Here is a 27,793-nt window from a genome sequence, read left to right as displayed (position 1 = left end):
ATGCCCAGTAGGATGTGTTCTTCTTTCAAGTGAGGTGGGAGAGAGTTCCATTGTCGAGCGGCCACAGCGGGGAAGCTAGAGCCTCCACCCCTAGCAAGCTTGAATTTAGGCAGGACAACTCTGTGGGGGTAGGCTCTTCTGATGGGCCTGGAAGACTGGGCTTTGGCAAAGCTTTGGGTGAGGTACGGTGGGGGAGGGTTCGACAGGCATCCGTGTGTGATTGAAAGAGTTTTGAAAATGATCCTTTCCTTAATTTTCAGCCACTGGGAATTCCTTCTTCCTTCGGAGATTTGGTCTTTTTTGAGGATATCGAGGGCCGCCCTGATTGCATTGTTCTGTATCACTTGAAGTTTGTGAATGTTCTGGGTGGAGGCGCCAGCAAAGAAGGCATTGCACTAATCCAGTCTAGCTCAGACGATCGCTCTCTCAACAGTGAGGCAGTTGGCTGGGGCTAGGAAAGGTCTGGCCACATTAATGAGTTTTGTCGTGTAGGTAGCAGATGTGGCGATACCATTGACCTGCCCTGTCTGAGAGAGTGAGGAATCAAGGAAGACTCCTAGGGTCTTTACCCAGGTGGAGACTGGAATCTGTAAGTTGTCAATATTGAAGTTGGCATATTGGGGGTGGGGGGTTTCTAAGAATTGATGGGGGGGGGCAACTAACAAGATCTCAGTCTTCTCATCATTAAGGCAAAGGCCGTTAGTAGCCATCCATGCCTGCATACCTGAGTAGATAGTATTTAGGGTGTGCGAGTCCTCCTGGTGCTTACCCGTTAGTGGTAGCAAGATTTGAGTATCATGGGCATAGTTGGTTTAGGTTATGCCTGATGGAATCCAGGAGGTCAAAGAAAGTTTTGGTAAAAATGTTGTAGAGTATCGACGAGAAACAAGAGCCTTTGGGCAATCCATAAGAGATGGGTGTAGGGGGGGCATGGGCGGTGTCCAAGAAGACACGCACAGTCTGTCAGACAGGAAGGATGCTACTCAGGACATGCATTATCCGAGAAATTGGAAGCTGAGGTGAGGTGGTGGCAGAGAATATTGTGGTCTATCAAGTCAAAGGCAGCAGAGAGATCTAGTAGGAGGATGAGGAGGGCAGGCTTGCCTTTGTCTCTGGTGGAGTCCAGTTGATCTTTAAGGTTTAAAAGGGCAGATTCTGTTCCATGACCAGGCCTGAAGTCTGATTGGCGTAGACCCAGTATCTGGTTAGATTCCAGGCATTGTTGGATTTGAAGATAAGCAGCCCTATCAAGGATCTTGAGTAGGAATGGGACTGTGGTGATGGGTCAGTAGTTGTTGGGTGTGGCTGGCTCAAGTGAGAGTTGTTTTAAGAGGGGGGAGGACCCAGGCTTCCTTCAAAGAGATGGGAACCGTATTGGATGTGAAGGATGCTTTGACAAAGCTGGTGATGAAAGGGATGAGAGTTTCAGTGCATTTTTTAATGATGGCGGCAGGGCATGTGTCTCCTTTACATCTTGAGGGTTTAAGACTCTTAAGGATGGTACCTACTTCATTTTCCGAAACCCGACGGAACTGAAATGGGTCTAATTTTGGGATGCCAGACTGTGGTAGCGAGGGAGGCGGGGTTGTGACAGAGGTTTGTTTAATCGCAATTTTGTCTTGGAGGGTGGCCACTTTTTTTAGAAGGGATTCTTGGATGCTCATGCACTAGGTTTCATCTTTAGTGATGCGTAGGGGGGCAGATGCTGGGGCTTCTAGTTCCTTGAGGACGAAGAAGAGCTCTTTCATGTTGGAGTTAGCTTTAGCAATTCTCTTGTTGTATGAAGAGGCTTTAGCCTGAGTAATGGCTAGTCTGTAGGATTTAGCTGCAGACTTAAATAGATCTCTAAGGGTGTTAGTTTGGTGTTTTATCCAAGATGCTTCAGCCTGGCGCTTCTTAGCTCTCAGGATTTGAAGGTCATTTGTAAAACATGAGTTGGTGTGGGAGAGAGTTTTAGCCTTGTGTGGTGGCAACTGTGTTAACTGCGCCCACTAGTGTTTCTTTGTAAAGGTCAGCCAGTGCTGTTGGGTTGTCTGTCCAAGGGATAGGGTGGTCAGTGTGGAGGTTAGCAAGGAGGGGGGTAATGCTATCACCAGTAATTTTGTGGAAACCTCTAGACCAAGTAGCTGGCATCAGAGTGCCAGCAGAACACTTGTCCTGTGGCAGGGGGATGTCGAAACTCACGACAAAGTGGTGGGACCAGGGGCATGGGGAGATGTCTGTGACGTTAATCACTCAGTTCAGATCACATAACCAGCCTAGGTGCAGCCCTTGGCATGGGTAGGGTGTTGACTCTGAGGGTGAGGCCTAATTTTTGTAATGCAGTTGCTAAAGAGGAGGCGTTAAGGTCTGCTGGATCGTTTAGGACCAGGTTGATGTTGCCTAGGAGAATGACTTTGGAAGTAGGTTTGAGATTAGTGTTGATGAGGTGGACAATGTCTTCTTCGAAGAAGCCTATGGGACCTGGGGGCCTATAAAGTAGGTTGAGGGCTATTGAAGTAGTGGGAGAGGTGGTGAGTTGAAAGGACAGAAGGTCACACTTCCCCTCTAGAATGGCAGGGCATTCCCTGAATTTGAGGGAGAATTAGGGCAGCCCCACCTCCTTTAAGATCCTGCCTGTCTACTCCTAGTATGGTGAACCCAGTGGGGATGGCAAGTGATAGCACAGGACCGGAGGCTGGGTGAAGCCATGTCTCGCTGATGGCTAGGACGTCTAAATTGTGAGTCGTGATGAGGTCTAGGATGTCCAAGGCATGGGCGGTTGCTGAGCTGGCATTGATCAAGGCGCCTTTCAGCGAGGTGGGTTGCAAGTCCACAGGGAGTACGGGGGTGGTGTACATGTGTGGGTAACTTTTATGGACAACAGATGTGAGAGGCCATGTGCGGCATCTTAGTATGAAATGTTGTGATTGGATTGGATGGGCTGGGCATAGGAGGTGGGTTCGACAGCTATCCGGCAACATAGCCTCTGGTTTCTTGACATGGTGGTGGGAGGAAAGGTTGCTGTGGTGGCTGGCGAGTGGCTTTCATATGGGAGCGAATCAACGCTGGGTCGAAATACGCGTAGTTTGGGTTGCACTGTTTTATGAAAGCTGCCCCTTGGAGTGTAAGAGCAGAGATCCCAGGTGCGGCGTGCACATGGTAGCACTTAGCTGTATGTTACGGTATTTGGTAAGATCATGGGAGTGACTGCAGGGGGTATAGCTGGAGGACCTAATGCATGTAACAACCCTAAGTAGAGTTGTCTTGACCTGGAAGGTCCCCTTGGCTCTTTGCCAAATTGGAAAGAGACCTGTGTTGAAGGATTTCTTAAAGCTTGCACATTCAGTCATGGCTCTGTCTGTGGGTGGGAGGGGGGTGTTCCAGAGCCGAGGAGCTAGGCGAGAGGAGGATCCACCTAAATTCTTTTTTGAGCAAATGTGGGCTACCAGTGTAGGGCAGTCGGACAGCCCCAAGGTAACGGAAAGCTTGTGAATCTTTAGTTTCACGTGTAGTAAAATGGGGCCCTCTCCTTGGACTGCTTTGAAGAGGATGCCTAGGACTGTGGAGGCGGTTCTCCTGCCCACTGGTAGCTGGTTTAGCGAGATGAGAGATGGAGGTATGTGGTCTCTGAAACCAAATGGAAGGAGGGTTCAGATAACCGTGCTTTGGACTCTATAGAGTCTCGAAATTAGGTCAACTGGAGCACCGAGGTATATGCTACTGGTGCAGTAAACCCTTGATAGGACAAAGGTTTAGATTGCTGTGTATTTCTGTGTAAACACCAGGAAAGGACGTCTTTTTCTACCGGCTTTCTGGTCTCCTAAATCCTGTAATGTGACTGGTGATATGCAGATACAAAGAAAGATCAGAGTCTATGATTATACCCACATTGTTTATTTGGGTTGAGGTGTTATGGGCTGTGTGGGGTTATTGGTGCCTACCAGGAGACCACCCAGTTGACCTGTTCCATGCCGGTGAAATGTTTGCAGAAGATGTCTCACATCGCATGGTTGTGTGGTAGGCCAGGTTCACTCTACGTATTGTGTAGATGCATGTTTGAGACCAAGCGAGTGATGGTTCCACAGTCCTTGCAATAAAACATTATTGACTATTCATATCAGCCTTGCACAACAAATATATGGCTGGGGCAGCCAGCCCGATATGTAATTATGTCCTCACGTAGGCGTTTCTAATAGAAACATCATGCACAGGTTCCAGAATAATCATGTTGACCCTGTTAAGAGTTACATTCTCAGGTCTGGGGTTCAGGGGGCAGACCAATCAGCAGGAGTCCTGTTTTCCCAATAGTGTTTATGAACGCAGGAGACTGCGAGGCCAGGGGTGCTTCACACCTGAGGAAGGTCCTTCATGAGTGCAACTTTGGCAGGTTCCATGTGTTAATAGCCCCTCAAAAATATTGTCATACAAGAATGGTGCCATATTTTTGTGGCGATATTAACCCATTAAACCTGCGGGGGACACCCCTGCAACCTCCACATTATTTTAAAGGGAGCTGGGGACACCACCGCAGCCCCCCGTCCCATTTCCCTCAAAAATAATCCCCACTAATAATATCGCCTATGGCCGTTCCCGACGACCACATATATGGCGATGTTATTGGTAGGGATAACATTACCTGATACCCTTTTGCAGCCATCCCGTAGCTTTCTGAGTAAACCCAGATCAAGACATGGGCCTTTTGCACCCCTGTGGGTCAGGCAGGTGGCATGTGAGTAAGGCGATGAAAGGGTGGCCGTAATGGGGATTATCGTACATAATTAAGGCATTTCCTTTCATCCCCCCTCGCTTATCACCTTTGTACTATTTGAAGATATGACAGGTACACAAAGATACATCTACCGGGATTATGCTAATGCAGCACACTGTTTATTGTGACTTTGACTATATAATACCACCAACTGCGTCATTCCCTTGCACAGAAACATTATAATCTTAAATGAATGTTGAAGGGGTGAGCCAAGATCCTGTTGCGGGAACACCACCGTTTCTTCCCAAGAGGCCACTGCCCACCCACCTGCCCTGAATGATCAGTGTTTGGGAGGGGAATTGAGTTTGTGATATTGGCATGTGTATCCTCTGACTGACCAGTGAAATAGTCGGCTTAGTTCTTCTTTTAGATTTCTCAAATGTTACAAATAGATGAGTGGCTTGTCCGAACAAGACAATTCTCTCCTGATGAATGGGAATCGCCCTTCTTACATGGAGCAGAACTAGATTAAGATCGTGCTGTAAACCTTCTGATAACCCTGGAGGTTACAATCAGATCTCTCTCTCTCAATGAGTCAGGTAGGATTGTGAGAGAGTGGGATTTGTGGCATGCAGCTCATAAATCCTTAATCATCTAATAGAAGTTATAGCTACGAGGAATAGTCTTTCACACGACAAGAACTCAATGTCCACTTGGTCAAGAGGCTCATATGGAGCCTGAAGCAATTAGGCACAAGGGGCACATCCCGTGGTGGAACTAGCTTCTTCCTTGGAGCGTTCAACTGTATAAACCCCCTTAGGACATTGGAGTCCAACTCCTTGTGAACTGCTAGACTGCCCCAAGAATTTCTAAATGCCCGTAGTGCTACCCACTGGACATTAAGGGCTAAGACCACCAGGCCCTTCGAAACCCTCCAGTAGGAAATCCAGGAGTCTAGGGGGTTCACAGAATGAAGCATGATAATGGCGGTCAGCCCATCACACCTGAAAAGAGGAGCAGTGATGGTGGTACATCCTATGTCCTAGCTCTTAGTATTGCCTCTGTAGCTTCTGTAGATAATCCTTACGTTTGGCGGTCCGGCCACTTAACCTCCATGCCGAGAGCTTGAGGTGGAACATGCAATGTTCTCCCCTCTCTAAAGTCTTTTCTGGAGAATTACCTCCGGAGACACTGAAGCCCCCAGAAGGAGAGAGAGAGAGAGAGAGAGACACACACACATCTAGCTGGGCGTCTGGGGGAGCACCAGTCTCAATTCCACCTCCTATGTTTGTATCTTTCTTAGTGTTCTGGGGACTAAGGGAAAAATGAGAGAAAGCCATTTTGTGCCGTGTTATCTGTAATGCATCCCACCCCTTACATTCCTCCTGGGACTGGGGAAAAATAATGATACCAATATGTAATTTGTCTGAGTTGCAAATGAATCCAAAAGTCGAGCAAATCAAGGCAAATGCACTGATGGACACCCTGAGTTCTATGGAGAAGAGGAACATCTGACCGAGCATGTCTGCGACTATTTTCATGGAGCCGTAAACATTTGTTGCAGATATTGACAGGATATTCTGTTTTGATCTCTTCTGCCAGCCTCCTCATGGAAGATACTTTTGACGTCCCCCCTGACAGTTTATATAGGATTTTGTTGCACTGTTGTCTGTGTAAGAGTGCACTCTCTGTTGGAGGCACCGGACAAAGGTCCTCAAGGTCTGGGCTACCACTAAAGTTCCCTCAAGTTGGGGGATCTTATCGATTTAGTTTTAGGCCATTGACTTTGGGATTCCAGAGTTCCCAAGCTTGCACCCCAACCCAAGTGGCTGGCATCCGTTGTCAAGATAATTGACTGAAGAATATCCCATGGGATGCCTTTGGCAAGGTTCTGGTACCTTAGCGACCACGGTAATGAGAGGAAACCTTCTCCTTCATGTGGATGAATGAGAGAGACAGCTCAGCTTCCAATTGGCTGAGCGAGAAATGTTCCTGAGGCTTCAGAGCCCCGGAGTGTTAAAGATAGGCGCAATGCTAGGGCTAGGGGTCAATGGCGTAGGCCTGCATTTGCAATAGGCAAATGATATATGCCAAACGTAAGTTTAAAGAGTCAAAGTACACATAGGGGAACGTTGGCCTGCAGGTCTTCTGTGACAGGTCCCAGAGTGACAGCAAAGTGCTGCATGTAAGCAGGATGATGACTGGCCCACTGGAGAACGCGCAGAACAGGAGGGAAGAGGACATCTTGGAGCAGGGCTACGGTGCAGCTTTGCAGTTCTCAGAGGCTACGTTTCCAGAACCAACTGATGGAAACATGTTCCAATGTCCATGAAAGGGGTAATGTCCTGGCTCGCTCTGGGTTTTCTAATGATAGAACTCTGGTGCTGTTAGTGACCGACACTCATGGCTTTCCGGTGCTCCCGCCTCTTCATGACAACTCCACTAGGGATGAGCAGCAAGACCTCTTGATAAGTTGGGGTCCTTTCAGCCTGTCAACCTATCGGTACCCACCAGGTTGGGAAAGGGGCCAATGATCTGCCAGTCCCCTTGCTCCTCTTATGAAGTCCGGCATGCGCCGAGCGGTGCAGATATTTCCTCACCAAATCGTTGCTGGCGAGCTGCAATAGCAAGGGTTCTTCACACTTTCTGTCTATTTTGCGTTATTTCCGTGTTTTGCGACCCACCCCGAGGGGAGACAAAGTCGAAGAGCAACCTTCTTGGTTATATATGAATACTGGAAGCTGAGTGGATGCTCAGCTTCCAATTGGGAGGTTGAATCCATTCAAAGATTTGGCGGCCACCCAATCACTGGTGATCACCACATTCAAACATTCCCAGACTATTTACGGAGCAAACACGCAGATGTGAATTCTCGCAGGAATCCCAGACTTCCTGCCAGAGTGGATTTGACTTCTCTGGCCCTCATCTCCTGAGGCAGGCAGAAGACAGGACCATATGCGGATCCATCAGTAGAACAAGGTTCAGCTGTGAAACTTGCTCTGGTCCATTAACACGCGAGCACCCTCTAGGACATCCTTCGGATTCAGCAGGCAGAATCCTGCCATTCACCAATTATAGTATTTTAGGCCACCAGCCAACGAAGCACACAACTGCCCATGCGATAATACTGGCACGGAGGATATTAGGACACCCAAGCCCGGTGAGGTCCACAGTTTTTCAGGGGCGCATCACAGTCGTGTCCCGGCAGAGGCCACGGATTGGCCTTATCTGTGTAAAAGGGTCCGTAGACCAGTCACGAAAAACTCAAGTACAGAGTCTCTCGCCAGAGACACAGGCTAATATGTTCTCCTTCAGGCAGGGCAGGTAGCTACGTTTGGGAGGCTTTAGTAGAGGTCGCTGTGTGGGAGTCGTGGAATAGCAGCTGTGAGTTTTCAAATATTCTTTGATTTATATGTACGTTTTGCATTTCCTGTGGAAACTGGAAACAGCTGTTCAGCGAAGGGTGGCATCTTGGAAATCACTCATAGATGCACACATTCAGGACGGCTCTATGCGAAAATGGCCCCTGGGAAAAAGTCGTCAGGTAGGCGATTTGTTTTCCCTGCACCCCAAAAAGCTTTCCCCCGCATATTCTTGGAGGGTTATTAATTACTATTCTAGCTCCAGTCCTGGAGAATATTTGGGCAAAGTGCTTGATTTTCATGGGTCTGTAAATGTGTGGAAATGTTGCCCCCTGGCGGCCTTTTCCCATATAGCTTTATCACTGCATAGCATGGAAGTATCTTTGGGGCTGACTTGAAAGCCCAGTCTGGAAATGCACGCGCGCCTGCAAAAGGCTTTATGGAATCTTTGCATATGCCTTGTGTGTGTTTAGGCAGCATCTCTATATCATGTAATGTTCATTGTAAATTCCATGTATTCGATCCGTTGTTCTGAATACGTGGTCATGCTCTGTGCAATGGGCGCTGTTGAATTCTAATTAAAGGGGACGTTGTTTTTTGAATTTCAGAGAAGAGCGGGAATCCTGGATCCGAGCCAAGTACGAACAACGACTGTTTCTGGCACCGCTCAAGAACCCCGAAATCCCGCTGGGAAATCAGCTGTACAAGGCCGTGCTCGAGAAAGACCTGGTGACGGTCCTGGTGCTCCTGGCGCACAGCAGCAAGGAGCAGATCAACCTCAGCACCGGGGACAAAGACAAGCGTTCCTCCCTGCACGTGGCCTGTCAGCTGCCCCACGTGGTCATCACGCAGCTGCTTGTCTGGGTGCGTCCCCTGCGTCCGCCTCCATGGGGAAGGGAGGGCCGCATCGCCCACAAGCGAGGGAGGGCCGCATGTGTTTGTGAATGTCCCCCTTTGGTAGATCTTGGCCTGGTCCACTTCTGGCAGGTGCAACGAGTTTTGGGATAGCTCATTGCAGCTATTTGGAATATCCCAGAGAAGAAACAATTTCGGGATCTAACACTTTGACCAGTATTGCATTCCGTAGAACATGTCGACACACTGATGTTTCTCACGGAGTGAAATTCACAGCAAACGTCAGTTGGCAACTGGTGGAGAAAGGGTTTGTGGTTTCTTTGGGGAGTTGTGATTGAGATAAAATGACGAATAATCAGGTGATTAAACTGTTGTGTTGCCAACCTGCCTAGCAGTTCCGGCAGAAGAACTGCAATGCAAAGAAAATAAGCATTGGAAATGCCAATAGTTTGAGCTTTTGTGTAGCCATGGGAAAAGCACTTGCCAGACCCTGCCTTAGTGTTATTAACTGACATTTGCTGCTAGCAGATGCAAACATGTGCAAGTACCTGGGCATCTAAGAGCAGTGCCTGGTAAATGCACAATACTTATAAAACAAGCCAAAATGGTTGCATTTGCCAATGCTGGTTTTTAACAAGACTTCACTCAAGGACATGCATAGTGCTTATTAATCGAGTGGCTGAAGGCAGTCCTGGTAAAGACATTTTTATTACACAAGTAGCCTGATTACAACTCCAATTAAGTCATTAATTTTCAGAAGACTGATTTGAAAAAATACTGACATGCACTTTAAGTGCAAAGTTTGATGGTAAAGCGTGTTTAAAGTGAGCTCAAATAGTTTATGTGAGGAGGTGTTTTGGTGGGAAGGGGCAGGAACTGGTTGAGAATGGCCACAGGGATTAGCATGGCAATGGACAGCCAATGGGTGGGCAAATAACCAAACGCCACCTACAAGCCTTTTGTCCCTTCTCATATTCTATCTACCCTTATGCAATAGTTTTGGTTTATAGGTGGCGCTAAAGCACCACCTAATAAGACAAACTAAAAAGGATGGGTAAAAAATGCACCATTAGATGTGCAAACAAGCAGACGCATGTCAGTGAGTACCAGAAATTGCGTTTTATGTTTTTTTATGGATAAATAGGAGAATGTCAGGACTAAGTGCTTTCAAGAAGCCACTGAGGAAGAACCGAAAATAACGTGCTTCTGGTTATAGAAAAAAGGAGCTGCATGCATGTATTGCTGCAGTTTCTGGCATTTAGTGAATCATCAGTTCGCTAAGCTATAGGAAAACCATTAGCAAATGGAAAGCAAATCACCCTTATCTGTACCTTAGTCAGCCATCGAAAAAAAAGGCCTGCACGTTTCGCCCTCCAGCTTTCTCAAGGCCAATACTGCAAACCACGGAGTTGCCCAGAATTCTTATGTGTAACTGGTATTCAAATGTTGCTCCTGCTTCCTCAACCGTTCAAGCATGGCATACATGTGGCTGTGGCAGATATGGTAAAGAATAATACTTGTTCTTTACATTTGTATATTTAAGGTTTGTTTTTCTTGTCCACCCTGCCCCCTCTCAGATTACCGTTTCCCAGCCACTTTGGTTAGATGGGTACAATAACCATCCAGTCATCCTACTGCATTGCATAGAACCAGTCAAAATAATCACGGCAGGTCTGTCATTGGCTGCTGAGCTGAACGGGATACATTTAGCTCTAGTTTAAGTACTTTCAGTGGAAATGGCCCAAAATGTTGCCCTCACAATTGCGACGGCCGAAATGCCCGAATTTATTTTTAAACACCCCTTTTACACCACATATATTTGTGGGAGGTATGGGATATTATAGTAATATGGAGGGGCTTTGGGGGTCTCACCCGCATATCTATGTGGTGTAAAGTGGGTTTGATGAAAAACTAAAAATAAAAAGAAGTTGGCATTTTCAGCTGACGCAATTATGTATGGTCGCATTGATCACACAGATCCCTTTCAGTCGTATTTTATTTAATCTATATCACTCCTTCTTTACATAGAAACTCTTCTACTGTTTGCCAGAGTTTCTTTGTTGTCTTACCTGTGTCTGCATTTTAGACCCCCATCTTGTGCAGCCAAAGTTTCCAGAGTGATTTTGTAGGTTAAAGATCTGGTAGACTTTTTAATTCTTTTAATATGCAGGATTTGGTATCATCAATAGATGGAAATGCTGCAGAGCAGTGACGGGCAACCTGCGCCCCGCCAGATGTGTTGGCCTACAATTCCCATGAACCCTCATTGATGGCTATGCTTTGTATGGAGCTGTAGGATCAAACATCTGGAGGGCCACAGGTTGTCTATCACTGCTGTAGAATGTACCAGGGAATGTGTGATACCAAGGATATGTCTGAGAGAAGCAAACCTGGGCAATAAGCTGCCACGCCTTATCCGCCCACGGCATTAATGCATGTGATAATGTCACTTGGAATGTGATAAAACAGCCCCAAAATATACCTTTTAACTTTGTTGTCCCTTTTTATTTTTATTTTGTAGTACGGCGTTGACGTGAAAGCCCGAGATGCCTATGGACACACTGCCCTATACCACGCCAAGCAAGCCGGAAGCCAGGAATGTGTAGATATCCTCTTACAGCATGGCTGCCCCAATGATTGTTTCAGCACTGTGGCAACCCCCATCCTCCGGCGGAAAAGCAGCACCACTAGCATGGGGCGGACTGACAGTCGGACTGCTCTGGTATGAACCAGCCAACGAATAACAGCTTTTACCTTCCCACAAGAGCATTCACCAACCTACTGCCAGAAGACAGCCAGCCAGGTCATCAACTGCGCAGTGCCCAGCTGACTGGCCCTCAGTGGGACACTTCATTGGTTAGAGCTGCAATCTGTATGTGAGGACGATAGCAGGGCTTAGAGGAAAGCCCAGCTGGTTACTTGAAAGTTGACAAAATCCCACCCAATTTCCCTGTCAGAACAGAAATACAAACAGATGGGGAATCAAAAGAGTGACGTTTTGCAGCTTTACATGTCACCAATGAGGTGTGGCCTCTGCCCGGCATGGACGTGGCCGCGCACGAGTGTGGCAGTGCACGCACCCCGCTTTCACGTACGTGAGAGCTGTTCTTTGACTGGACCTTGCTAACAGACAGAGCCTTGAGCCCCAGGGAAGCTGCCCTGAAGAAATGCACTTTAGATTGTTCCACACGCAGGCTCGCTTGAAAGCTCTACGCTTAGGAGTTATTTCGCAATTGGCCACGGCCCTGCCCATTGGATAGTAACTTCCAATTTTGTTTTCTTAAGTCAGCAAGGATTTGGTGAGAGTCTGTATGGAGCATTTCCTCGTGCTTGAATTTGCTGAGAATCCTGAATGTCTGGCCCCTCTACATGGCGACATTTTAATATCTCGTTCACCAGACTCGGATGGCAGGTTACTGTGCAGCGGCCGCCAGAGTAACTTGAGGCAAGTTAGATGGTAACCACAACTCCTACGTCAAGAGGTGGTTCAGAAGTCTGGAGAACAGCACTTAAAATGGATACTTTGCAGAGAGCTCAGAGCAAGATGTATTCTTTTGCTTGAAAGTGGTGGGACGTGTTGAAATTGACCTAAGTTTTGCACGCACGTGCAAAGTGACAATTCAAGGTTTACGTATCTTTTTTCCTGAAATAACACTGCCCAGCAGGTGACATGAACTTAAGTGAAGTCAGGTTCTCTCCGAAAGGACTATGAAAGCGGTGACATTTGGGGTCTAAAGTTGCCAGTTGGTGAAGACGTTGCTTCAACAAATCAGCAATGGGTTTACTCCGATTTGAGAGTTTCTGAAAATGCGATGAACATTCCTTTTTTGACAGCTTTGTGCAGAGCAGTGGCACTATGTTGACCTGGGCCATCTTGGCTTTCCAGGCCACCCGCACGGTCGGAGCTCTCGATAGAGTCCCGCATATGAAGCCGTGGCTAGAAGTGCGCAGGCTGCGGCAGTGCCGGGCACCTTGTACACCAATTCTGTTACCTTGAAGAGGTTCAGGGTTGCGTTGCTTCTGCTGGCTGGGGAACTGGGTTAGGGGGCAAGAACTGGCCCAGCAGGAGGAATCCCACAACCCGCGCTGCAAAGAATGAAGTGTGTTTTAGCCATAGGGGTAGGCTTAAAATGCTAGAATCAAAGTTGAGTTTTCGAAATAAGCTGCTGCGTAAACACGGGGAGCGCAAATCTTGGCCCCACCCAAACTGACAGTGTAATGTTGCTGGGTACACAGGGTAAATGTATCTGTTTCATGAAGTTCACAAAGAGACGAGAAGGCACAAAATGGCGCGGGCAGGAGAGGAAGCCAGGAGAGTGGAGGTGTGGGGGTTCCGGAGCAGAAGTGAGTACCTCCCGCTGGCCTCAACTTGGTAACACTGTTTTTCCTAAGCCTTCGATTGGCGAGAAGGCAATTGTTAAGTTATGTATGTGAAACCTTGGCAGCTCTAGTGACTGCTGTCTTTCATTTACCAGTCTTTCGCTGCGGGCTTTGGCCCAGTATTGCGCGATTCATATGTAGTCTGCAGTAAGGTGTATGGTACAGTAGTGTGCATAAGCAGTGCCATTACTGGAAGTCAATGTCCTGATTTCTGTCATTTATAGAACCTTATCTATCCGGAAGGGTAGGGAAAAATTACTGATTCTAAATGGCGCACAACAGGGGCATTCTGGGAGGGCCACCAGTAAGCGACTCCAGCCTGTGCGAACCAATCTTGAACTATTCCTCTGCACACACAACATTGTGAAACACTTTTGCTTTCATTAGCACTCCCAGAAAATAAGAGGACTTCTGCACCCAGTGGAAGCAGCACCGGGGTTGATGTTCTTGCTGCTGTTTTTTTTTTTATATTAGCCCTTTTAATGGGACAAAACGGTTTGGCCGTGCCTGGACCTCAACACGTTTTCTGCAAAGTAAGTACAGATCTGAGCGACATGTCCCTAGTGCCGTGCGGTATGAGTTCTACATGGGGGCATGGAGCAGGTAGATGCAGACGACTCGTGGATATCCGAGGTCCATATAATGGAGGTGATCACAAGCCCTGAAGGTATGTTAATGTAAGCTTTTCAATGGCCTTGGCTCTGTTGAAGAGGCTGGCTTTAGAGGGAAGGAGAAGGGCAGGGGGCACAAAGGGAGGCCTCCTTAAAGTTACACCAGAGCAGCCCTCTCGCCTTCCATGGTGCAGCCCAAAAGGTAATTGCCGAACTGGTAAGTGTGCAGTCCGCCACTGGCACACACACTATGGTTTGTTCATTTTGTTTACCTGGTTGACTATGCTGGTCTAATGCAACCTGGCTACCAGGACCCGCTTCCCCAAACAATTTAGCAACATCCTTTCAAGGTGCACCTAACCAATCACCATTTTGATTTAAGTTATCTTCAGCCATTGGCAGCCATCACCCATTTTGCTTTTGCCTAAGAAGTTTCAAAACAGGAGCCATGATTACCCAACCCAATGGCACTCTGCCTAAGAGCCTTGAAACCATAAAGGCTTCTGAAACATAAATGTAACTGGTTACGCTATTTCAGCGGGGCTTAAGATATGGTTAATTGCACCTGGCGCAAGGGAACCAGCTAATTAGCTCCCTCCAATGCCGGGCGTGAAGGGACAGTGAAAGCCTGTGTTCAGAGGGAGCTTCTGGCTCCCCCACGCCAAGGATGCCAATGTCCTTCACAGCCTGACCTCCTGCATTCTCTACCCCTCCTGCAGTCCTCTCTCCTCACACTTACCTTCTCTGTCCAGTAAGATCTTCCCCATCAAGCCTGCCCACTGCAGATAGGGACAAGGGACTCACTCCCGAGTCCCTGTCAAGTCTCTATGGTGGCCATCTTGAATTGGGGAAACCTTCGTTTTGATGAAGGGGCACTCCTTCAGCAATGGAAATGTTTTCTTTTTTGTTTAAACCATACACACTTTTAGCATGCCGGGCACCACAAGGCCAGGGTGCTAATGGCATTAATACCCACTTTCACAGGCAGGCTTGGCCATTAACGTCCCACAGCCTTTCAGAGGCCTGCACTTCACTCAAGCCTATTGTCGGTCAGATTGGCGGACTATTGATGGCTAAGCCAGAACTTGTGTGTTAATGCCGCAATAATATGCAGCACAAGTTATCTGAAGCGAAACACAAGTACATGTTTCCCAAGAGGCAAACTTTGTGAAAATGTGCAAATTCCCCAGGCTATTTGATGGTTGGTGGCTCGTCGGCTGAAGTGTTGGTTTTGTTCATGTAAGGCGGTGTTGTGGTACTTGATGGTACAGTGCACCGTGTCTTTTCTGAATGTAAAAGTCGCTCCCCGCTAAATATGTCTACTGCTGCGTTAAAAAGCAAATCTGTTTATCAGCTCCGAACAACAGTGTACTTTGCCTTTTGAAATCTCCTGAAAACAGCCAATGCAGAAGAGCTCTTCGTGGATGACGCGGACGTGGCGGTGTGTCTAAATGTGTGCTTTCCAGCATCATTTTCTCTCTCTCTCTCTCTCTCTCTTGGCTAGTACTTGTGACAATGTAAGACTTAGACCTGTAACAGTGGCTCAATATTGATTTATTCTTGTACAGTAAGATGTGTGCTTGGAGCGCTGGTCTCTGTTAAGGGAATACCGTGTTATGTGCACCATTCTCTCCATGTCCTGGTGTGATCTGGCAGCTCTGGCTGGTCTGAAGTGACTGATGCTACCAGCACCCAGGCTCAGAGCAGATGTTTCCTGGAATCCTTTGCACCACTGCATTCCCCTCTCTTGAGTCCTATGCCATCATAAAAAGCAGGGATTAACAGGACTAGGATGCAGAAAAACTAAACTGAAAATGTAGGGGGAACCACAAAACCATCTACGGTGGCCTGGAACCAGGATGTGAGCAAGGCAGGATTTCACATCCAAAAGTGCTATTATGAACGCAACAATAGTCAGAGCAGGAGCAACCTTGGGAATGCTATTGAGGGAGAAGAATTGCAAAAAATAGAAAAACACCTTGAAACCCACTGGCTGCCGGAAAAAGCAGATGTTTTCATCAAGCGTGGTGTCCCTATAGAGGTTGGCCCCTTAAATGTGCATCTCCTGCTCTTGATGAGGCTGCTGGAATGGCCTGGCTTTGCCTCACATGAGAGACCCCTTGAACAGAATTGTAAAAGTGACCCCCATCCACCAAATATAATTATTTACTTTCCCCCTAACAGGATAGGGATGGTTTTGCTGCGGCAGATTTAGTTGTATTCAATTTAATCAAATTTATTTTAACGAATTCTGCCGCAAATATATGTGTGGGGTGGGCTTCAGTGAATAGATGACTACATAATGTAGTGGGTTTATGGGGGGGCTTGTGAATAGTCTGCCCCGCATAAATTTGTGGCAAAATCTACCACAACTACTTTTCTCCATAAAATCGAGTTCAAGAGAATCTCTTTCGACAAAATCACATAGAACAAAATTGGTGTTAGAGGAACTCTACATGGAGCTCCTTAAATGGATGCTCTGCTGTCAGTCTGATCACACAGGCTCCTGTCCCTGGGGCACCATTTCATTTGCCAGATTTCCAGGATCGGGTTGGCCCAATATCTTCTATATCCTCGAAGGCTTACTTTCACTATTCCTGTAACTTTTGTGGCTGATAAGGTCCCACTCCCACAGAACCGCTTTACCAACTCCTAGATGTAGGTGAGGCAAGTGGCCTTTAATTAAACCTTTGCTTGACATGATCCCTTGCCCGCTTCTTCTAATGAGCAAGTTGGAAGTCAACCACTGTCGAGGGACGGCCTTTTGCAATGGATTTGCCCAGAGGCGTTGCTAGGGAAGGGCTGAGGGGGCTATAGCCCCGGGTCTTTTGGTTGTAGCCCCGGACAAAAGGTTAGCTAGCCCTGAGTCCTGACTTTAAGGTAGCCCCGGATCTTTTCCAGACCTAGCAACACCCCTCGATGTGTCTGTGCCGAAACTATGACTTCCGAGGCCAGCTAGAGCCCTATTAGGCACAAGTTTGGTCTCTAAGAGTACGGCACATTGTGACCATCGAATGATGGGGTTTCCCTCGACATGTCATAATTTGGTTGACATGCTCCTTAAGGAGTAATTTTACGAGGGCAGAAATAGGCTGCAACGAAAGCCCTGGAAGCTGGGTGGATGTCACATGTTTTCAGTTTTAGGCTACATTCACATTCTATTTTTGTGACCAGCAACACGCGTCCAGCATAGTTGCCCACAACCAGCACGTCAATCTAATTACTGCTGTGTTTCTATGCTTAAGCCTCCTTTTCAGTTGCCTGAAGTATGCAAATTAATTTAATCAATTCAACCCTGCTTGCAAGTGCCAACAGGCATCGAAACCCACCACCCCACCAGGCCTGAGCACCTGGAAACCACGAAAATGGTAGCGTATGCGGTATAAATCAACTTAACATAACATACTTGTAATAGGCACCTGTTTGCATTCTTCTTCAGGGTCGATCTATGACCTTGGTATGGTCCTGCCCTTCATCCATAAATGCTCTCACTCAATGACCCACCATCTCATTTGGAGGGATGTTCACAGGCGTTTGGGGATCCATGGACTTGAGTTCCCATGATATTTACACACACACAATCGTCTGATCCTTCCAAAGCTGTTGACTACTGATGTTGGGATCCCATTTTTCCTCTGCTTGGATTTTCAGTTGACCTGGTATTAGCAAGCACATTCATCACATTCGGGGTCTCTTGTCCCTCACACCACGGTTCCATGTGTAACGCAACCATCGCCCTGGCCTGAGCGGTTCTGATCACACGGTCACATGGAGAAGCTAAAATCAAGGGTCATCTGCTTGGTTCACCGGATCAGGTGCTGTTTGCTGAATTTACCGTACAGTACTCTCTTAACAAGACGCGCTCCAAAAAATAGTTTAAAAAAAGAAAATACATAAAAATGAAAACTATTTGTATAGGTGTTTTGTTGCCGAAACTATTTTGCAAAGATGAAGTGATGTAATATAAGATTTATAAAAGATAAGAAGTCTCCGACTTTGTTCGTTATATTGTTGATTTTATTTTTTTTGATGTCGGCTGTTCTTCGAGGGGGGAGGGGGGAATTCTCAAAGACCAGAGCGCCTGGGGCGACGTTGCTGGGGTTCAAAGTGAGATTGGCCCTGCTGAATTGTACTCAGTGGGGCACAAACATATAATTAAGATTTGTGATGTGAACTTTAAGGCAAATAAAAACAGTGATTTTGATAAAAACCAAGCCTGGTGATATTTTATTCCCTTCTTTTGTCTTTTGCTTGCTGTAGTTGTCAGCGGCGCAGCCTACGCTCCCCCCGCCACCTAAACCTAATTACAAAGTACATGACTGTGCAGAGGCAGCTACTCTTGTTCTTGTTGCGTTTCTTCACAGCTGTAGGGTTTTAATAATAAGGTATAGGGCATATGTCGTGGCGGAGAAGTGTGGGCCCGGCTTTCCGTGGAGTATATTTATCCGTTGGGAAACCGACATGCATTGATTGTATGGTTTGGTACAGCGCATTCACCAAATGTTTTATAGTTCTAATGGCCCTATGACATTTGGTATGAATGTATCCTCTTCAAAGGATGAAACGATGACGCACCCAGAGAATTCCAGACATTCCACCGGGTAGCTCGCCATTGCCATACCTCACCATGTGGCCAATAGAAGGCCGAATCCGCTCTTCTGCACAAGGGTCCAACTTAGGAACCTTTACAGGAACCCGGCTGAATCCCCTGTCTCTTCCCTCCATTACTTCCTATCCTCTGTTTCGTTCTTCTCTAAAAACCCACCTGATACAGTCCTCTAACTGTTTTTAATCTGCTTTGAACCCTGATTCATTTACTTTTATGAACGCAAATTGATTGTTACTGCTTATAAACACTAATTGACTGTTTACTCCCAGGAATGCTAATTTATTGTTACTATTTATGAACACAGTGTGAATGTTACTGTTTATGAACACTGATTTGCATTCTGATTCATTATATTGTTGACTGTCCTATGTAAAGTGCTTTGGACAAAGGCGCTATATAAAACACAATAAATACAAATACTAATACCTGAAAACCAAGCAAAGTTCTGTAAAAATCCCTTACAATTGTATTCTTACCCTAAATTATTTGGCCAAAAAACGACTGGCACACGCAGCTATGCTCCCCCGCTTCTAATGGCGATCTTGTTTGCATACTGTGCAATACAAAGACATCAAACAAACAAGCCAGGCAGGCTGTGTGGAGCCTTTGCTGAGTTAGAGGCCTTGAAACACTGACTGTTACTACAGACCACCAAAATCCTGCCTGTTTCCATCCTGGTCACTTCACTTCTTTCAGTTTCCAACTTTATTGAATGCATGGCGTCTAAAGCAATTCTTTTCCAACAATCTCTTGGGAGCATTCGATGAGTAAATCACCCCACTCCACTCAACTGTAGCTTTCATCCGCCAGGACTGTCATCTAGTCCTTTCACATTGCCAGGTCATTCCACGCAGCAACCAGAAGCCAACCGGCATCTCACGACAACCAACAATCTTGTCTGGAGATAAAGACAACAACCCATTGCCTGAGAGTTAACCAACATTTCAAGAGAAAGGCGTATCACCTTCCCTACACTTCACCTCCGAAAAGGGAATGCCACACCAGCTCCCACCACACCCATCACTATGCGCCATAACCAAGGCCACACCAGATGGATATTCCACTGGGCTCCCACTGGTAATCCTCCCCATTAAAATGTTCAACCTTTATGGTCAAACACATTATACTCATACCAATTATGCCAGTCACAACTGATTAATCCTTCAAAAGAAACCAAACAGACCACTGCATCTCTGCACTCAACTTACATAACACAGCCCCCTGGCCAATGCACCCAAGCACAACGGGCATGCAAGGCTCCCCCCGGGGCACAAATGTCTCTGTGCTCTCTACAATGGCCACCTAGACACTGACCTCCCACGCGCATCTCAGTGATCTTCCCATCCACACGCATCAGTGCCTCTCGCCACTAACGAATGCGACCCCCTCTCTTTCAGAAGCGCCTGGAGATCATGCAAATGGCAGCAGTGCTTGGTGCAAGTCCTTATAAAATATCATAACCTAAGCATATGTGACCCATTTTATGAGCACGAATCCATCAGGATAAACACTGGTGGATTTTGAACAGGAATAGGTGAGGTTGCTGCCTGCGTAGAGGTCCTGGGGAGGAAAGGCGGAGGTGGAGCCGGAAGCAGACCCTGAGACACAAGTGGCAGCTGGCAAGGACCAAAGCGGAACATGGGAGGAGATGGAGGAAGAGCGGAGCAAGGTGAGTGGGGTAAAAGGAGACCAGAGGGGCAGCACAAAATTTGAAAGAGGCGCATGACAAATGATGTGGAGGGGCATTATGTGAAGTCTTTAGGCAGGGGAGGGTAAGTGATTGAGTGGAAGGTGGAAGGATGGACCTTCACTCCAAAAAGATGGTTTGGGTAACAGGGATTTCACATGCTGTGAACAAATGGTGTCCCGATGTAAGGGAATGCAATATATCACAGTAGAAGAGACCGGTGGTGTGGCATGGAACCACCTCCGCTCCGTGTAACTACTCGCCATGCAGACTCATACACGGGGAGCTCATATGTCCTGCCTGCTAACTTGGGGGAGTCTGGACACTTGGTAACGAGATTGAAGAATTCCTTGCAAAATGTTAGAACAGCAATGAAAGCCTGTGTGGCGGGTCTGCCCCCACCACTCAACACGCATCTAACACCAAGAACCTCAGTCCCACCTACGTTGAGAAAGCCACAACCAAGGGAAGAGGGAATGGTGGGACTTCTGAAGGAAAGGGGACACCGGCTGCTACTACACGAGTCACTATGGAGAGTAACTTGATTTGTGGATGCTATAAAATCTATCTCTAGAGGTCTGATGGGAAATGGCGAGGGGGCGGGGCTGGGGGGTGCTGAGAAAATAGCATAAGTATGAGCAGGATATACCAGTAGGGAAATTTTATAGGAAATAGCATCAACTACTATATTTAAAAAACAATTGTTTGAGCAATGTCTGGCCAAAAAAACATCTGATCTGGAGCTAGTGACCAGGAAATCGTGCTTACTGAAAGCATGCGGCATGGCCCAAGCACACCTGCTGCAGAATGCTCTTGTCTCCGGGTTGCCACCAACCCTTGCTCTGCCCTTACAGCATGAAATGTCATTACCTCCACGTCCACTCTTCCTCGTCCCAGTACTTACCTCATTAGGCCCTTGCCTCCGACACAGGACCTTCTTCTATTTCTTTAAATCCCTATAACTCCTCCCCCACATCCACATCACTCAGTTTAATTTTTCCTGCCTACGGCAGGTTGGACTTTTTCTTCCCGGTGCAGGACACTGGGGAGCACCGATTGCTGGCCCCCTGGGGGCGCTGTGTGGCGTGGCCCTCGGCTCCCTCAGGTGCAGTGCTGCTCCTGGGCCCCCCGCGGATTGCCTCGCTCGGTTCTTTGCTGGGCTCCGGACCGCAGCGTGAGCCTTGTGCCCCGGGTCCTGCACGGCCCCAGGGAAGGTAAGGAGAGGGGAGGACTGGACTTGATGTTTTTCCCCTCTCCTCCTGTTTTGGCCATCTTGATTCGACAGGCCGTTTCCTTGTGCTCTGTGTACACAGCTTTATTGGAAATGATGGCAAGCACTTGGCAGTATGGGCTAGCCTTCCCTTTTGTTGTGAGGCCTCTCTGCTTCTTGTCGTGGGGTGATAGTGGCAGAGAGTCTTTGAAAGTGCGGGGGCTCTGTTCTGTCGCAGGCATGTCACATACCACCCGCTCCTCAGACACACACAGCCCAGGATGCACCGGATGTTAGCTGCATTCTCTGGGGGAAGGTAAGGAGAGGGGAGAACTGTGCTTGATGTTTTTCCCCTCTCCTGCTGGTATGGCCATCTTGACTCCTTCGACAGGCCGTTTCCTCGTGCTCTTTGTACACATCTTTATTTGAAATGATGGCAAGCACTTGGCAGTATGGGCTAGCCTTTCCTTTTGTTGTGAGGCCTCTCTGCTTCTTGTCATGGTGTGGCAGTGGCAGAGAGTCTTTGAAAGTGCGGGGGCTCTGTGCTGTCACAGGCATGTCACATACCACCCGCTCCTCAGACTCACACAGCCCAGGATGCACCGGATGTTGGCTGCATTCTTGGTGTGCAGCCTGTGAAAACGGCGCAGATTTGGACACGTCTGCAAGTGGCCGGAAGGGTACTGGCCTGGCATAGTCTACACTTTGGGTTTGAGTCTCAGCGGTGCTGATTTGGCCCTTCATCCTTCCTAGACCGACGTATTGGAACCATTTAGAGCATGGGCTACAAGCTACTGGATACAGGGCTCAAGCCACCTTTCAGTCATGTGGCAAGTTAGTGGTGTGTTTGGGTCTGTGCTAGCCATAGACGCCGACTCCTTGTCCTGTCCTCTTCCTGTGAACTGCGCGAGGGAAGGTCAAAGGAGATGATTTTCTTTTCCCTTGTCCGAAATGGAATTATAGAAAATGCATCATGGAAGTAACGGCCAGGCAGGGTGTTCCCAGTGTCTCTTCTTTTGGGGCCTAGGTCCTCCGGTGCTGACGTGTTGCTTTCACGCCTCCTCTGACGTGTGGGAAGTAATATGGCAGATGGTGGCACATGTCTGTGCTTAGAGGGGTTCTCAAAGCCCCTGGTGCTGGTGGAGGGGGATGTCACTTCAGTGGGTTTTTCCAGTATAGGCATACCTCAGGTAGGGGGTTGCCTTTGATGTCTGCTATCCGGGATGGATTGCTTTGCCCTGCTTTGTGACAGTACTCTGTCCTTTTGACGCCAGCCTGGTGGCTCCTCTGTTGGCTGAGGGGGCCATGGTCTGCTGGACTTCTAGGCTGTCCTGTATCTTCCTTTTGATAGGTCGGATCTTTTTGTGGGCTGACAAGAATGCTGTTATATTGCGGCGTAGGCCTGCTTCAACGTCCTGTGATTTTCCTCTGGTGCAAGTGCAGTGACTGGCGGTTTTCCCTAGCTCCTCGTCTCTATCTTCTCGGAGGTGTATGGGACCGGTGGGGTTCGGTTTCCTGGGTAATGGGCTCATTCCGGAGGGGGGGTATCAGTTGCCGTTCCTGTCTCCTCCTGTCCAGGTTTGCATGGTTAGGACTTTGGTACCCAGCTCACGGTCCAAGTAGTGTCCATGGGATCCGTTCTCTCCGAATGGTTGTTGTGGGTTACCGTCTTCCCCGTTCCTCTCCCTGTTCAGGGTCACGTTTTCTACTTGCCGGTGTTCCTGGTCCCTATGCCTTCTAGAATGTGTCACCTGCTTATGGGTCTGAAGGCCCTGCACTGCTTGTCTTAGGCAAAATATGGGAAACAGATATTGAAGTTGAATGTATAGAATTTGATATATAAAGATTGAAGTCCGTGTTAACAAAAAAGTTTTTGAATCAATGTTTTTTCTTTGTATCAAGAGTCCAACTCTGGCCATAAGAAGAAGAGGAAAGCATCCTCGAAACGCGTCGCCAATTGATTTAGACTTCAATATCTCTTCAAATTTGGTGTCATCTATTGATACTATCTTGTTTCTTCGTTTTGTAAATAATTTTTGGGAAAAAAATTGAATCACATTGCTTTGATATAAATATCTTTGGACTTACACAACTGTGTTTGTTTATATTGTCACAAACAGAATCCACATTATTCCTTTACACCTTTGTTTAAATAATAGTATTGGACTTGTCCAAACATTTGAAAGTGTGCAGAGGACGGGAGGATTCCCAGGCTGAATCCTCTTCCTTTTCATTGTATCTATGTATATTTCATTTAAACCTAAATTCTCCACATGGTCTGCGCAGCTCCTGTCATTCAATTGTGGTATTTTAATGAGCTGAAATGGCTTGCAATACCGCAAAACTCCCAGTGTTTGATAGCGGGAAGACACGCCTACATTGAGGGCCCCAGGTGAACCCAATGTAAAGCACTGTCCTAGTCAGGAAAAGTGTAGATTTATTGGTATCGACAATAGGCCCAGCAAAAACACAAGAGTTAAGAGTGGTCCAATGGGAGGCAGTTGTCGCAGCTAGAGAAGGGGTTCTGGTGAACCAGCCGTCGATGTATGGGTAGAGGTGTATGCCTCCACTTGAGATACGGTGGGACGGTCGCCAACATCTTGGTGAAAACCCTTGGGCCAGAGCTGAGGCCAAAGTTTAGGATCTTGAGTTGGTAAGCGTGGTTCTCTGTTGCCCATCAAAGGCGCTTCCTGTGGGCAGATAGGGATATGAAGGGGGTATGCATCCTACATATCCAGATTGCAAAGCCATTCCCCCAGCTGCAAGAAAGAAAGAATCCAAGCTGGGGCCACCATTTTGAGTTTTTCCTTCAGCAGAAAGGTGTTAACCCCTTAAGTGCTAAGGACGAGTATGCTTGTCTTTTTTGCATAGAATTGATTGAAGCGTAGAAGCTCCACAGCTCGAGAATCAGGTAAAGAGCCCCCTTTTCCTTCTTGGTAACTGCAAAGAACCTGGAGCAAAAACCCTTTGGATAACTTGAACGTGGGACCTACACTAGTGCCCCATCTCCAACAGCTTCAAAATCTCCTGTGAGAGGAGATTCAATGAAACTTGAGGGGAAGAGGTGGAGATGGCTGGGAAGGTAGAGGGGCAAGGCGGAATCCCTACAAGACCAAAGGCCGTTTGTTATCTCCAGAATTGAACAAAATCTAAACTTTGCTCAGAGAGGGGTTGGTGTTTTCCTTGGGCATCACTGCATCATTTTGAGGGTTTATCGTTTCAGATGGGGAAAACGCCATTATCGTACTCTGTCTCTTCCTGGACTGGGTGGAAGATGAGGAGTTCCATTAAATGCGATCCTGAGAACGTGCCCGAGAGCCTGTAGACCCTGGTGGGATTCTGCATCTTTTGGCCTTCTGAGAAAGATAGGTGGAGGGCATGAATGAGGGATAGCATATTTGACTTTTCCTTTGCGAGGACTTCATTAGAAGAAGAATGGAACAGTTGGTGGCCATCAAATCGGAGGCCCTGGCAAGTTCCCGTGGTCTTGAGCTACTAGTTGGCCTCCTGCTTGGAATTGGAAATGTTGTGTTTATTTATTTATGTATTAATATTGCGCCAAAGCCCGCAAGCATCAGGGCATAGGAACATACGCACATAGACATCCACAGTTAAAGACGCAGACAATGTTGGCCAGCATTACATCCTGTTTGTCCAAAGGGAGGTCATATGCAAATTCTGTTATAACCATCCATAGTTTGAGATGACAGGCAGCGAGGACTGTGCCACTATTCACCTGTCTCAGGTGGAGCGAGCTATTATTATAGGCTTTATTGTCCACAGCTTTAATGGCTTTTGCCTCCTACAAGGAAAGTGTATCACCCATTATCGGGCCGAGAAACACTTGTGCACAGGATGCCACATCTTATCATATCATTGCCAAGACCAATGATGACCCCGGCCACTGGCAAGACCGGGGCTGGAGGGTCTGTCAGAGCCTTAGAAGAGTGTTTCACCTACAGGCATTCCAAGTTTAGCGTCCAGCCTCCTGTTCGTGGCTATGGTAGAGTGAGGGAGTTCCCATAACCTCTGTGCCTCCCTGAGGCCATCTGCCCACAGCAGAATGTAAGGCTTTCCTTGCTTGCGTGTTAACACTGCTGCCAGTACACCATTGTCTACTACTAGTTCAGGGGCCTGTAATCCCAGGAAATGAATCACCCCCCTATGTGCTCATGAAAGGCCTTGCTCGTATGTGCCAAGTCAGCATCTTCAGTAGCCTCATCACCTGGGGCACACCCTCTGAGGAGGGGCGATCCGACATTGGAGGAGTCAATGGTCTCTGCACAAGGATGGCCAGCAAATGCTATGGGACATCCATCAGAGGCTCCAGGTAGGGCTGGAGGTGGCAGCATTGGTGGCGGTGAATGGGAAGAGGAAGCGTGGACAGAGGTGATGCCAGGGATGGCAAAGGCACCCCCAGAGAGTGGTGCGCTGCAGAGCAGGTTGGAGTCTGGGAGTGGCTGCTGCTAGAAGGCCCAACTCTACGATGCAGGCATGGCTCCTGTTGCTCAGTTTGCTTAGTGCAAGGGATAGCACCCAGATGCAACCACTGTCAGTGTGCACTGGGATAGACCTCCTAAAGGACGTTCTGAGGTTTGGGGCCTTAAATAGTGATGAAAATGGAGGTGGCATCAGGGGCTGACCAATCCCCCTGGGTTGGAAATCCAGCGACCTAGGTTAAGGGTACATCTGCTAGTGCCGGAAGGACAGTTGATGTGGGAGAGTACTCCCCCTTTGTCATGTGTGGATTATGTAGTTAACTAAGCAGTGTAGTGTCACATGAACTGCGACATGATGCATGTCGTCATGACACGGGGGTATGAATAAAGAGGCCTGCTCCGCACCCTTTCAGACAGACGAAGCGGGGCCTGTGAACCATAAGCCGCGTGTCTGTCATTTATTACGCGCCATGACCATGCGGCCCCTATTACATTGGCGACGAAGATCGAAAACCCTGCTCCTGCTGATCAGGCAGTCTGGTGCATCTGGACCCCGATCCACATGGCGTGCTGTCCCTCAGCCTGCAGCCGAGCCTCAACGTGCTTCAGCACACCGGTAAGTGATCCTACCCTACACACAGCCTCGCACTGCTTAGAACTGGCCCTCGCCAGTTATATCTGTTATATCTTGTCCAGTCCCACTACCAGTAAGGAGAAGGCCCAGTCACCTTGGGGACCAGCATGGTTCTCTGAGGAGAGTGCTCGTGCGTTGCCACCCCCATTTTACTGCCAATCACGCCACTCAAGGAGGTGTTATACAGAAGTAAGGTGCCTGTACACTGACCTCACCAGTGCAGGACGCCACACATTCCTACCAGAGGCAGCAGCATCCCAGGACCACCTGTGCACCCCATTGTGGCCCTCAGTAGGATCCAAGAAGCATGGGCAGTGACTCCTCTCGAAGTGCCTGTGCACCCCACTTCAGCATCTGTGCTGACATTGACATATCACATCTGGAGTCATGTCAGCAGAAGACCCTGCAGCTGCACCACAACGCCTGCCAGGGGGGTCCTCCCAACAACATGGCTCGCTTGCACCTCTATGTGAATTCGACATAGACAGAGCCCCAACATCACTGGGACTGCAATGGGAACTATGGCGAGAGCGCCTAGATATCTATTTCAATGCCACAGGGGAGAAAGACGACCTAAGAAGTGCTCTCTGATCTATTCAGTGGGCCCCGCAGTCCACAAGCTCTTCAAGATCCTGCGCCCTGCAGACGACTCCTATAACGCAGCTGCCAAGGCACTGACAGACTATTTCGCCCCCATGGTGAACACAGACTATGAGAAATCTGTGATGCACACTGCCATGCACCAGAGTGTCGAAAATCTTGACAAATACCACAGTTGGCCAAGACACCTGGCTTCGACTTGTGGGTGGGAAAATGAACAAGAGGAGGTGAGGTTCCAAATTATCATTGGATGTCAATTGGTAAAGAAATACTGCAAGAGCCAGGAATCACACTCCCCAGGATCCTCGAACTAACTCTCCCACGAACTGGCAGACGTAAGGGCCTCCAAAATGAAGTCAGCCCTGAAATCAGTCAAACTTGAGGAAGTGTGCTCTGTAGGACGACAAACTCCAAAGGCCAAGGGGACAAGAAGTGATTGGAGGCAGAAGAAACCAAGGAACACAACCACTCCAGCCCCCTGCCCGCAGTGTGGGTATGACCTACCACAGGAGAAAGACTGCCCAGCAAAAGCATACACCTGCACAAGGTGTAGAATCCCAAACCACTTTGCACGAGTGTGCAGAGCCTCAGCCCCAACCAGTGTGCCAAGGGGAAAGGAACGCCCCAGAGGCTTCCCGCAAGAAAAGGCGAGCCAATCTGCACACACCCACAACACACCCACAAGGGGACACTTGCGGTGCAAGCTTGGGAGATGA

The 27,793-nt window shown here is 48.0% G+C and overlaps 1 protein-coding gene across 3 annotated transcripts in view; it reads left to right on the top strand.

Moving 5' to 3' along the window:
• AGAP2 (ArfGAP with GTPase domain, ankyrin repeat and PH domain 2) overlaps nt 1-18,108 on the top strand; it is a 1,175,901-nt gene extending 1,157,793 nt beyond the window's left edge. For all 3 annotated transcript variants that reach the window (XM_069653347.1, XM_069653346.1, XM_069653345.1), the window contains 2 exons: nt 8,661-8,916; nt 11,429-18,108. In XM_069653347.1, coding sequence (XP_069509448.1) covers nt 8,661-8,916; nt 11,429-11,635 — 463 coding nt within the window. In that variant the 3' untranslated portion in view covers nt 11,636-18,108. The remainder of the gene's footprint in view (nt 1-8,660; nt 8,917-11,428) is intronic.
• The last annotated feature ends 9,685 nt before the right edge of the window (nt 18,109-27,793 follow it).

This window comes from Ambystoma mexicanum, chromosome 3q (genome assembly GCF_040938575.1).
Source record: "Ambystoma mexicanum isolate Mex_15411 chromosome 3q, UKY_AmexF1_1, whole genome shotgun sequence".
Taxonomy (NCBI): domain Eukaryota; kingdom Metazoa; phylum Chordata; class Amphibia; order Caudata; family Ambystomatidae; genus Ambystoma; species Ambystoma mexicanum.
This window is presented reverse-complemented; position numbering and strand designations above follow the sequence as displayed.